Here is a 13804-nt window from a genome sequence, read left to right on the forward strand (position 1 = left end):
ATTAACAAAAATTAACAATTTTTAATTACAAATCATCTTAACCAATGTCAGCTGTATCCAACATTTTGTGTGATCCCTTTAGCACATGAATGAAACGCATTCACTAAAATTCTGACACCCAACATATATTATTTGGGCCCTTTCTACAGCATGATGGGAATCATTTTGTTGCATTCTATTAGTTTTAACATGCATTGTAGTGTTAAATCAATTTGCCAGCTTTGCTCATGTTTAATTTTATTTATATATTATATATATATATATATATATATATATATATATATATATATATATATTAAAAAAAACTTTTTTTTTGATAATTGTAAACTGAAATTTAAAAAAAATATCTAAATTAAAAACTTACAATTTTAAACACTGATTTAAAAATAAAGTTAAATACAACTATAACAATATAAATTTCAAACGCAAATAAAATACCAATTAAAGAAACAAAATGAAAATGGAAAAACATAATACATTTAATATTAAAAAAATTACAATATTATATGAATTACAGTAAAATAACACTGCTACAAAACAACATTTAGATGAGTGACAGCTTAGTTTAGGTCAGAGGTTTTATACTCTGGCCCTCAGAGTTTAGCTCCAGGCCTAATCAAACACACCTGAGCAAGCTTATCAAGGTCTTCGGGAGCACTAGAAAGATACTAGTTATGTTAATGTAAAATTTTATAAAGATGTTTAATTTTGATGTTAATTTAAAAAAAAAAAAAGTTTTAAATTGTCTTTACATTTAAACATTTTCCCAACATGCTGTAATAATAAGCCTCATATGAAATCAAGGTTAATCAACAATTTTTTTTCTTTGACCAATTTATTTTATTTTTTTTCTATTTAGGAAAAAGAAAAATTGTAGTATCTGTGGTAGTTTCAGCGGAAACTATAGTTTTCATGCCAAATTCCTGTCAAAGTAAAGCTTAAAATACCCCACATCTGTTCGCGAAGCCATGATTTACTGCAGCATTGCTCCACTAGGAGGACAATTATTTCCAACAGATGGCAGTGCTCCTTTGATCAGCTGGTATTTCTGGAGAATGACTGAGGAAGTGATTAGTGCAGATGCCAGAAACAGAAACAGTAAAGATGAAAGTGAGAAGCAGACTGTAGAGTGAAACTGTCTGCGTAGTGTACTTGGCCCACTGAGATCTGATCCGTGTGTTTATTCGCGTTGTGATCTGACGGGGGAGATCAGCGAGACGAAGATCATGTCCAGCAGCAGCAGCGCACCATCGTCTTCCTCCTCCTCCTCCTCCGAGGCTGGAGACACCAGAAGTTCAGTGTTTAGCCGGGGTGAGCCGCTCAGACAGCCGCGCACGTCTCCTCCGGTGTCTGACAGCAGCGCAGGTGAAGTGAAGCTCACTGCTAGCTGATATGCTAGTCCGCTAATAACTGTCTCTGTGAAGAAGCTAATGGTGCCAGAGGCTTTTGAGGGGGATATACACGCACAACTCCTAGTCCTTTTTTGTCTACTTCTGTATTTGTGACACCCGTGGTTATAAAAAGCAGAACATTTGGGTCAATTAGTCTGTGGAGGAGTGACTTCAGTCGATGACAGTTAATGCTAGAAACTGTTTAGATAAGTTATCACGATATACATACACGCATTTATGTTTACGTGTGTGTAAATATGTTTGTATATATGAATTTAATTTAGAGAAAGATGCTAATGCTTGGGTAAGGTAAAAAGCTACTTTTTAACAGTGGCAGTAGAAATACATGAAAACATCACGTGGGGTAATACATGCAAATACACTGAAAATTATAGACGCAACATTTTAGTTTTTGCTCCCATTTTTCATGAGCTGAATTCAAAGATCTAAGACTTTTTCTATGTACACAAAAGGCCTATTTCTCTCAAATATTGTTCCCAAATCTGTCTAAATCGGTGTTAGTGACCTCTTCTCCTTTGCCGAGATAATCCATCCACCTCACAGGTGTGGCATATCATGATGCTGATTAGACACCATGATTATTGCACAGGTGTGCCTTAGGCTGACCACAATAAAAGGCCACTCTAAAATGTGCAGTCAGTATCTGGTGTGACCGCTGTTTGCCTCACGCAGTACAACACATCTCCTTCCTCCTCCAATAGAGTTGATCAGGTTGTTGATTGTGGTCTGTGGAATGTTGGTCCACTCCTCTTCAATGGCTGTGTGAAGTTGTTGGATATTGGCAGGAACTGGAACGCGCTGTCATATAAGCCGATCCAGAGCATCCCAAACATGCTCAATGGGTGACATGTCTGGTGAGTATGCTGGCCATGCAAGAACTGGGATGTTTTCAGCTTCCAGGAATTGTATACAGATCCTTGCAACATGAGCCATGCATTATCATGCTGCAACATGAGGTGATGGTCGTGGATGAATGGCACAACAATGAAACTCGGGATCTCTTCACATTATCTCTGTGCATTCAAAATGCCATCCACCACATCTTGCTATTTTAGATGTATTTTGTTATTAGATGGATGAAGGGATGGATGGATAGATATATGATTATGGATGTAAAGCTGGGTAGATATGATGCATGAATGGATGGCTGCAGAAATTGATGGGTGGATGGATGGATGGATGGACAGATGCATGAATAGATAGATGGATAGATGGGTGGACTTTTACTGGAATGCATGAATTAGAGCTGGTTAAATTGTCACCAGCAGTTAGTGAGCGAGATGACAGATTTGGCCAAATGAGCAATGTGACCTGAGTGGAGAAGTTAAGTCATCTTGATGGGTTGCTTCTGTATGTGTGGACATGCCTGCTTGTTCTTTATTATTACCGTTTCTCACGTTTTTTTACTACTAGTAAAGTCATCAAAACTATGTAATAACAAAAACCAAGAACTACTGTGTATAGTGACTACATATGTTCAACATTAATGCCAATCTTCATCGATCTGGCTTCCAGAGAGCAGATCCCCTATTCCTTCAGGGCACAATAGCAGCACTGCTGCAGATACGCTTGTGAAAATCTCCAAACTGTCTGCTGCTGCACCTGAGTTTGTCCCGGGCTGTTGTGCATCATTCCAAGTAAGTCCTTGTGACTCTCTTTTGACACACTTTTTGTGAATTTACTGTGGGATTAGTCGAGGGATACTTTTTTTTTTATTTTTTTTTTTAGGATGATGTATATTCCGATGAATCTGAGGGATACTATGCTGAGCCCTCATTGGCTGATTTCGTTCAGGAATTCGTAAGCCATCTGAACTCATCTCCAGGGTCCTTCGAGTCAGAAATCGATTACATCACAGATATGCTGAACAGCTGCGTCACTACAGAGGAGATTCTGCAGGAGCTGGTAGAGCTCATCTACGTACAGGTGTGCTTCTGACGAATCTCTAATAATGCATCTGTGTGGGAACCGGGGCCGTCCTTTTGGGTGGTGCAACTGGTCAGACCCATGCTTTGAGGGGGCCCCGTGGCGAACGCACCAAGAACATGTTTGAAAAAATATATTTTTTATTCACACTTGATTCTTTCCAGTTATTACTATAATTATGATTATTGCATAGTCTAATAACCAATATAAATGAATAATTTACTACATAAGTCAATATTTTATAGCCATCTGATCCTGTATTTATTTATAGCTGTCTAATAAACTATACATTGTACAGTCCATATTATATATTCATGAATTTATTTTATTTCTAAATAATATTATGTATTCATATTACTCTATTTATTTATTTATTTATTTATTTATTTATTTATTTATTAATTATTTCCTTAAGTGGACACACACAAATGTGAATATATAAAGTTTATTTATTTACTGGTCTATATATATATATATATATATATATATATATATATATATATATATATATATATATATATATATATATATATAATATATATATATATATATATATATAATATGAGAAATAAATGACACAAAGCTGAATTCAGCAGCATGAACTGTACTCTAATTATAAATTGTCGTCTTTTAGTTTTGCATGCTCATTGTCTGTTGTAAAAGCATGCATGTATCATGAGACAGCCTCTGTAACACCTTGGGCATTATTATTTTAAAAAGTTAATTTTATAATTGGTCAATTTTTAAATAATGCATCTGCGCTGTATTGATTTTTCAAACCAAATATCAGACCTGAACTTTGGCAAATATTACTGTGGTACCATTTTTAATCTGGTTGTCTGCACAACCCTAATCAAAACATAATAAATTAAGCAGTTATTATTAAAGGGGTCATATGATGCTGCTAAAAAGAACATTATTTTGTGTATTTGGTGTAATGCAATGTGTTTATGCAGTTTAAGGTTCAAAAAACACATTATTTTTCACATACTGTACATTATTGTTGCTCCTCTATGCCCTGCCTTTCTGAAACATGTGGATTTTTACAAAGTTCATAGTTCTGAAAAGCAAGGTGTACGGTGATTGGCCAGCTATCCAGTGACTTACACTGTCTTTTTACGGGTTGCGTTGCGTATCCTGTCGCGTAAACATAAAACCATGTCTACATTTGTGATCGGAGAAAACAAGTGCTACTCTACTCTGCTCAAAACTCACGTTTGATTTGTAGGTGGCAAATTCTTTAAATATGAAAACGTACTTACAGGCTGTGAGTCAGAAGTGCCAGACTGTCCTTGTAAATTTGGAAAAGCCCCACTTTATGGAAACAACCTTTATGCACAGCCTTCCCAGGATCAGGAAACAGTCCTCCGTAAAATGCGCTGCACACATCTTAATATTTGGGTTGAACTGTTCTGGAACAGTGTTGTAAATACAAATCAAAAAAAAATATCTACTCTTTCACAACAAAACAAACACAAACAAAACAACATACAATACAAAACAAAAAACAAAACTAATCCACAACATGACGCCGCCGGCAACAGCGAGAATAAAAGTTACACCTTCTTTCTTTGCATAAACATTTGGGCGGTGTTATGCAAATATTCCCACATAGTGACGTAGACATGTGGAGGCGTGTTTAAACGAGCCGTTTTAGGAGGGCGTGGACGAGTCTTAACTTTTATAAAGAATATCTTTTGGGTTTGAGACTTTAGTCTTTGCAACTTTAGGGATCTTATCTATGCATGAACAGCTTGTAACACTCCAAAGAGAAAGGAAAACTTGAAATTGCATCATATGACCCCTTTAAGATGAATGCAATGAAAGCCATCCTACATTTGTTTTTCACAGTCCACGTCTATTCCTAACTTCGCCTACACGGGAGCGCGGCTCTGTAACCATCTGTCTCATCACATCCGTCTCAGTCCAGCCAGCGGTAACTTCAGACAGCTGTTGCTGCAGAGGTACATTTCAGGTTTAAGTCCCCATTTCTGGGTGTTTCATAAAAGTTCCTTGACATTTGGTTCTTAAAGTCAAGAGTTTCTTCCCCTTTTCCATCTTAGCCTTTACTTTCAGTTTCATTTAGTCTCATTTTTGTTTGTTTCATTTATCCTTTAACTCCATTCTGTGTGTTTGTGTAGGTGTCGAACCGAGTACGAGCAGAGGGAGCAGGCCGTGAGAGGAGATCCAGACACCCAGAAAAGGTTTCACTCTTATGTGCTGTTTCTGGGGGAGCTTTACCTTAACCTAGAGGTCAGTTCACTACCAGTGCTTTTCACTTGTTACCACAAAATATAACAAATGATTAAACAGCTCTCTGGGATACAGTCTAATAACCAATATAAATATTTATATCCATCTAATCCTATATTTATTTATTTATTTTGTAAAGCTGTCTGATGAACTAAGTAATGTACAGTGTTATTTCAGTCTTATTTATATATTATGGTTTTGATATTTTCAGTTTTCGTTTTAATTTTAGTTTGTTTTTTAGTTAGTAGTTTGTTTTTTAGTGTAATTATTACTTTTTAGATTTCCTTTGTTCATTTATTATGAGTTTTTTTTATTTTTTTTATTTCCAAATTAGTTATTTTAGTGCTTCAACTTATTTCAGGTAGTTGCCAAGTCAAAATTATTTAGTTAGTTAGTTATTCTTTCATTTGAGATTTATTTAAATTAAAGGGTTAGTTCACCCAGAAATGAAAATTAGGCCATAAATTACTCACCCTCAAGGCAATGCTAGGTGTATAGGTGACTTTCTTCTTTCAGATGAATCCAGTCGGAGTTATATAAAAATTGTCTTTGATCTTTCAAGCCGTTTAATGGGACTCAGCGGGTGTTGCAGTGCTTCAGTCCAAAAGAAGTGAAATAAAAAGCGCCCATCCATAAAAAAGAAGTGTCTCACACGGCTCCGGGGGGTGAACAAAGGCCTCCTGTAGCAATTTGATGCATTTTTGTAAGAAAAATATCCATATTCAAAACGTAATAAGCACTTTAATGTAGCTTGCGCCAACAGTTGTACACGGAAGCAGTTCCGGGAGCATGACGTATGGAGGTCAGTGTTGCGCATGTGCCGGTGAGTCTCATGAAAACCAACGTTTGTTAACAGGAGCAAAGGAAGCAAAGTTTCCTTACTTTAGCAAAGGAAAACCAGTCTCCTCTTGGCTTACATCGAAATCCTCCGACATTCTTCTTTACAAATCCTCGTTTTGTACTTCTAATTAGTGACCATTGTTTTGTTTTGATCTCTCCCCTGCATTTCCACGTTCGTCACTTCTGAGCGGCGCATGCGCAAAGCTGACCTCATACGTCATTTCCCCCGGAACTGCTTCCCTGTACAACAGTGAGCGCAAGCTACATTAAATCATTACGTTTTAAATATGGTTATTTTTCTTACAAAAACACATCGATTTGCTACAGGAGGACATTGTTTGCCCCCCGGATCCATGTGAGACAATTTTTTTTTTTAATGGATGGGCGCTTTTTATTTAACTTCTTTTGGACTGATGCATGTACCACCCGCTGAGTGCCATTAAACAGCTTGAAAGATCAAAGATGATTTTTAATATGACTACAACTGGATTTGTCTGAAAGAAGAAAGTCTTATACACCTAGGATGCCTTGAGGGTGAGTTATTTATGGCCTTTTTTTTTTTTTGAGTGAATTTATAATAACATGTATTGTCAGCCAATCGTCATTACAAAATAAACCCAACAGCAGAGCTAGACCTGCTACATCTGAGCAAATTATGTAATGCTAAAGTCTGAACTAATTAGAGCCCTGTATATCTATTCCTTTGTATAATCTAGTATATCTATGAACCTAACATATATATATCTCTCTGCTTGAATTCAAATATCAGAGGTGTATATTTACTGTTTTCAAAAATATGAGCTACTACAATTCTTCATTGTTTCAATTATCTTTCAGATAAAAAGTGGAAAGGACACACCAGGGCGAGCTAATATCTTACTGGGAGCGCTAAAGGATCTTTTGAACACATTATGCTCTCACCCAGATGACCCCAACCTAATGTGTGCTATCAAATTACTCAAGGTTTGAAGTATTCCTCTTCTTACACTGTGAATACACTAAATGGTACTGTATCAGAGCAAATGCCAGAGCAAGTCTGTAGGAGTTATCAAGTGACCTCAGGGCTCAACTTAAGGTCATTAGTGACAGTAATCCTGACATAAACAAATACTTTGAAATTGCCAGGCACCTCAAATCAACTGAAATGAAATAAGTAATTAATCTGCAGATAAAAATGCAGTACTACACTGTTGATGTTGACTGGCGTTGTTTTACTGATTTGACAAGCTGAGTGGTTCCATTCTGGAAGACACATGGAAGGAGAAAGGCCAGTCAGACATGGATGAGGTAATCAAGAAGATTGAAGACGTTTTGCTGGATGCCAAATGCAGCCGGTGAGTGAGTCAGGCAACGCTTCAATAACAGTTGCTTGTTTTTGGAAATGTTCAGGATGCAATATATCAAGGTAATTATAGATAACTAAAACTATACCTCAAATGGCAAAACACATCAAAATAATTTGTTGCAAAACATTATTTTTTTTTAAATATATAAAAAAAAAAACTCATTAAAAAATATCAGTAAAACTATAATAATATTTCAGTGATTCTGAAATACACTGGTATATATGTAATATAGTACTGAGCACTGTTTGCACTCCTTCTGTTTATTATATTACTTTTGCATAAAGCTGAGTTGCATCGCCAATTTTTTTTTTTTTTGCTCATGACACTGGAAATCATTCACTTCCATTTGCTTCATTGCTGAGTATCACTGTCAGTGTGAACAGCTCTTAGATTGTTGAGATGTACTGTTGCATTATTGATATGTACTGTATCTGTGTTTATTGATGTTTACTGTATGTGTGCGTTTGTAGAGATGTCAAGCAGATGCTGTTGAAACTGGTGGAGTTGCGTTCCAGTAACTGGGGTCGAGTTCACACAGCTGCTGTGAGCAGTGACGCTACACCTGACAACGACCCCAACTACTTTATGGTGCGCAATGCCAAAGAAATGAAATTTAATCAGGTTTGGAGTAAAATAGGTAATCTTTGTAGCCTCTTTTAATGTGTTTCCGTCATGGTTTTGCTCCTCAGAATGAGCCAACCTTCTACACAGCAGATGGGACGCCTTTCACAGCAGCGGATCCTGGTGAGTATCGGCAGCGTCTTCAGTCTGCTGTGACCCACATACAGACTTCCTTGTGTTTTATTAAGCGGGCAAATGTTGCAAAACCATGATCGGGCTCAAAATCAAAAGAAAATCAAAAAATAAATCTAAATTTAAGAGAAAAAAGAAAAAATCATGTGACTATTAATATCAAGAATTGAACTTAACTTAATTAATTAATTAAAAAAAAAAAAATAAATATTAAATATTTTTATTTATTTTTTATTTATTTTTTTTTTTTCTTCCAGATTCTTATAACATGTCAGGACTATTTATTTATTTATTTTTAATATGAATAATTATGTATTACTGTGTTTATTACTAATCTACTATTTTGCTTATCAGTCCTGTTTTTTTTTTTTCCCACCACAGAATACTCAGACAAATATCAGGAGATTCTAGACAGAGAAGACTGCTTCCCTGATGCATATGAAGAGGATGGAAATGATTCGTAAGAATATCCAAAGTTTTGTTTGCTTGCTGCGCAACTGAGATACTATATATTTTTTAATTAATATTTTTAATTAATTTAATTTAAAGTTTTAATAAATAGTTTTTAATAGTTTTTTTGTCATTTTTAGTTTTTTTTTCTTTTTTTAACTTAGCTATGTAGTTTTCAAAGAGCAAATTATTTATTTTATGTTAAAGTTTATTTTATTTCAAGGAACAAAATGTTATTTCTGGTTTTATTTAACTCTAATAACCCTGGTGTGACCGTCCCCTCTGCTCAAACTGCAGTAATTGTCCTCCTCACAATGATGCTGAGTCAAAGAGCACATTTTAGTGAAGTCAGCAGTCCAGGGAGAGAGGGGGGCTTAGCAAGACCTGCCAGTCTTATTCAGCATAGTCTTCAGCCCATTGGATGGGCCATGAGCAGTTAACAAAGACCAGCCAACAGGGGGAGACTAATTCATGCTATGAGTTTTAAAAGATAAAGTATGCAGTATGAGAAACACAGTCAAGATAAGCCACTTATAATAAAAGAATTGCATGAACATAATCAGAAATTCGTAGTTTATTTATAGTTTATTCATAATGTTAATGGTTTTGACAAATGCAGAGATTCAAGGAGAAGTTAATGTAAATATAAACTTTTGCTTCTATAGATTTTTCATATTTTAAAAGGACTCTCTTATGCTCACCATGGCTGCATTTATTTGATTGAAAATACAGTAAAAACTGTAATATTTGGTAGGGATGTAACGATTAAGCGCGAGCCGGTTGAAAATCGATTCAAATATGTGATGGTTCAAATCAGTTGAGATGCTAAACAAATCGCAATTCAATTAGCAGTAGGAGTTTATATGAATGTATGTCTGAGGGGAACTTACTGTCTTAAGAAAACTTTAGATGGTATTTTTTCTTTTCATCTTGCCTCTGTATAATGCATATTAAAGTTCATAAGTGCTTCATTTACAGCGGTAACCAAGGAAACGCTTTAAGCGCCCCCTGTTGGCAGAGAGTGAATCTGCATCTAGTTCAGCTCGTTCGCTGTTTCATGCAGATTTTTATGTATAGTTTCACAAAACTTAAGTCAAACCATTCGGGTTTTCTCTTAAAAATTTGGAAATTATACAATCTAATTTAGATTAAAAATTGCTCATGTTGCATGTACGCAGCATCTTAGTTTGGATCATGATTAAAATGCAGTGGTTGGCTCTAATTTTAAATGGAAAGAGCACAGACAAAGCCTTATTTTGTTTATATTCAAAATCGTGAATTGAATCAAATCGTGAGTTGAGTGAATCGTTACACCCCTAATATTGGGAATTATTGTCTTTTTAAAGTAAGAAAAGCTGAATTTTCTGCAGCTATACTTAGTGTAATGCATCCTTGCCAAATAGAAGTTCTTTCTGTATTCAATATAAGATGACAGAAAAAAGTCTGAATTGTGACATAAAAAGTCACACTTACCGTTTTTAACTTGTTTTTTTTTTTTAAATACAGTTGCAAATTTAAAAAAGGTAAATGTGTCTGTCACAATTCAGACTTTTTTCCTTGCAATTCTGACAAGAACCATTTTTTTTTTTTTACTCTTTTCTTGCAATTCAGAGTTCACATCTCACAATTATGTTTTTTTTTCCCACCACAGCTTAAAGTAATTGTTTTTATATCACAATTTTGACTTTTCTTGCAATTTTGAGTTTATATCTCACAATTCTGACTTTTTTTCTCAGAATTTTAGAAGTTTATATCTCAACGCTGAGTTGATCTTTCACAGTTTTGACTTCAAATTCAAAATTGTGAGGTGTGTCTATATATATATACTAGGGGTTGCACGACTACTGATTTCTGCTAGTCGATTACTTATTTAAAAAATACTCGAGTTACTCGACTACTCGTTGTGGTTCATGCTACTGTAAATGAAAACCCATTAAATAGTTTTTCTCAATAAATTAGCATATTTCATTAATTAATTAATTAATAGCCTAATGCAACAATTACATAAAAAGTCAACCGTTAACTGTCAAAACTTTATAATTATGACTTTACATAATTTTAAATTTCATGTAACCTGTAGGCTATTTGTATCTGTAACAGTCACAAAATTATTAGTATCTGTTTTCGGATAAAACCAGGTGTCGTACAGTTATGACTATCTTTTCCCCCGTAGTTATCACTGAACAAATATGCTGCGTTAAAATAAAATAATTGGCTAGGCCATTTCTAAAACCATAAATTAATCCATATAAGCAGAGATGTGGGCATGACACAACGTTTAGTGATCATTTGAACACGACTGAATGAATTCAAGGCGCACATTTTCATTACGCAGAAATTCTCTAAAAGCTAGTCTTTTTGAACTTACTAAACAAATGTGCGTGTGCCGCGCAAACCAGCAAAAAATAAAGAAGCAAACATAGAAAATCTATCTGCATCTAAGTTGATTATTAGCCTACTTTTAAGAGAGAGAACTGGCTTGGTTTTTGAGAGACTGAGGCGCGCAACGCGGCTGTTTGCAAATTGGCTGAGTCGCGCTGTTTATTCCATTCATTCATGTATCATTTCGTAGCCTACGGTTTTAAATAATTGCCTTTTAAATATATACAAAAGCATAGACCGTGTATGATGGCTTATTATAGTGATATTACTCCAGACTCAGCCACTGCTCTGCAGGTTCTGAGAGATGCATGGAGAGGTCCTTCACAATGCGGTGTTTGATTTGCGCTCTTTTCTTTGTGCAAAGTTTATATTCATTCACTTTTCCTTCCCACACCCATTATTGCGTGACTTTAGAAGTCTCTGTATAATACTATGCGTTGATCCCCTGGCTCAGTTGTTTATCTAGCAAACAGCAGAGTGTGCCAGCCTCAGCCGAATATTCAGCAGTCAGGTCGGCATTCTTATCCCGTTATTCGTTTTTGAAGCCATTATCCGGCTGGCCATTCTGAAAAGGTCATTCGGCTTTCGGGCACACCGCTAATTATTAAATTACATATTTTTATTTTACATGTTGTTTAGAGAACCTTTTAGATAGTAACATCTACACGCAATATTGTAATCCTGACAATTTGCGTTGTAGGCAACCAATGCATGCATTAATGGTTCAATGCACGCAATGAGTAGTCGATTGTATTCCGAAAGTATAGCGCCGACATAGTGGTTAAAATAGAATTGCAAAGAAAAAAAAGAGTCAGAATTGTGAGGACCCCTAATATATACTCAGAATTGCAAAGAAAAAAAAGAGTCAGAATTGTGAGGTATAAACTTAGAACGGTGAGGAGTCAGAATTGTAAGATAGAAAGTCGCAATTATTTTTTTCATCCTGTGGTGAGAAACAAGCTTCCATACACTTGTAATGAAGAAATGCTTCTATGTTTCAGCTTCTGCAGTGATGAAGATGAAATGGATCCAGAGATCGAGGAGGCGTTTGAGAGGTTTTGCATGGAGTCGGACGCAAGAAGAAAGAAATGAGACAGTGAGATGGTATTGTTGACGGCACACACGACCAGCTGGAATGTTTCAGAGTGGCAAAACCAAGAACGTTTCATTTGAGTTGGCTACAGTGTCACTGGATTTAATGGCTGGGATTACTGTTTAGGTGTAATGCAGCATAACTGGGAAGTCTGTCAAGCCATCAAGTTGCCTTTGGTTTGGCATTTGGGTTGTGAGGTTTATTTTATGAGTGTTCTGATTTGTCAAAAATCCCCCAAAAAAGTTTGCAGTGAGATTTTAATATGAGCCCGAAGAGTAGCATCATCAAGGTTAAGTGTGGTTTGTTTGCGAACTAACTGCTCAATATCCAACTAAATGTAGGAGAAACTGGGTTTTGCATTTTACTCCTAAAGGCTTTGCCACGTAGAGTCGAAGAGCACAGGGAGAAAGACAAACCTTTTAAGAAAGTACCTTTTTTTTTTTTTTTTCTGTTCTTCCTTTATCAGATTCTCCTCAAACCTTTTTAGATTTTCAATTTATGCACATGTTTGATGAAAAAGGAACTTTGACTTTATAGTCCGTTTGGTTTTTGGAGTGCAGGAATAAAGTTTCCTCATACGTTAAGTGTATCAGTTTGGAGGACAAGCTCAGAACAGGTTTTGGGAGTTTATACAGATTCATCCGCCACTGTGATTTACAGAACCTTTCTCATCACCAACATCTCATGGATCCCATATAAAGGAATGTTTATTTTACTACAGTTGTAAATATTATTTACTGCATTGTTTGCCTGCAATAAATCTTTATAAAAACACGGTCTCTTTGCATTTAATAGGAATCCAAGTGACCGGAGCGGTAAATTTATTTATTTTTTTTTCCCATGTACTGTAATGAAACTGATATTCAGTAAACGTGTTTATATGCAACAAGCTTAATAAAGGGTTGAACATCCTGGTCATAACTTACTCCAAAATAATAATAATAATAAAGGACAAAGTAAATAATATTTAGTGTAAAGTAAAAAAAAATAAAAGAAATAAAATTCTAAAAAAAATTTGTCAACTATGTTAATATCGGCTTCATGATATTTATACTTATGTATATTTGTCTGTGCTAATACCGCATCATTTTAAGTAATTACATGTGAAACACGCGCACAGATTTCAGCGTCACCGATCAGCGTCATTCTCTTCTTCAACCAAATCAAAATTTGCACCATGGCAACTAGAGACGGGAAGACCGAGTCATTTTTGCAATTTGTTACTTTTGAACAGTCATTTCAAAGAAACAGATCACCAGGGCACTGACATCCCAACGTTTTTACCTAGATACACGTATTTTTAATTATATGTTATATTTTCCCGAGTAAGTTTAATTAATAAAGACGTT

At 35.4% G+C, this 13804-nt stretch overlaps 1 protein-coding gene across 1 annotated transcript; it reads left to right on the forward strand.

The window, feature by feature from the left end:
- Positions 1–994: 994 nt before the first annotated feature.
- On the forward strand, positions 995–13229 carry LOC109064320 (polyadenylate-binding protein-interacting protein 1-like). Its single transcript, XM_042723161.1, has 11 exons — positions 995–1365; positions 2928–3049; positions 3141–3338; positions 5190–5302; positions 5480–5591; positions 7269–7394; positions 7659–7765; positions 8248–8365; positions 8467–8521; positions 8912–8990; positions 12364–13229. The coding sequence occupies exons 1-11, from the start codon at positions 1227–1229 to the stop codon at positions 12452–12454; spliced, it is 1260 nt and encodes a 419-aa protein (XP_042579095.1). The 5' UTR covers positions 995–1226; the 3' UTR covers positions 12455–13229.
- Positions 13230–13804: the final 575 nt, after the last annotated feature.

This window comes from Cyprinus carpio, chromosome B5 (assembly GCF_018340385.1).
Source record: "Cyprinus carpio isolate SPL01 chromosome B5, ASM1834038v1, whole genome shotgun sequence".
Classification (NCBI taxonomy): Eukaryota; Metazoa; Chordata; class Actinopteri; order Cypriniformes; family Cyprinidae; genus Cyprinus; species Cyprinus carpio.

What these genes read in the sequence shown, in the direction of transcription:
- LOC109064320 (XM_042723161.1), top strand. Translation starts at nt 1,227, where the DNA reads ATGTCCAGCAGCAGCAGCGCACCATCGTCTTCCTCCTCCTCCTCCTCC. An exon ending in GCTGTTGTGCATCATTCCAA is followed by an intron (nt 3,050 to 3,140) that starts GTAAGTCCTTGT and finishes TTTTTTTTTTAG; the next exon opens with GATGATGTATATTCCGATGA. An exon ending in AGACAGCTGTTGCTGCAGAG is followed by an intron (nt 5,303 to 5,479) that starts GTACATTTCAGG and finishes GTGTTTGTGTAG; the next exon opens with GTGTCGAACCGAGTACGAGC.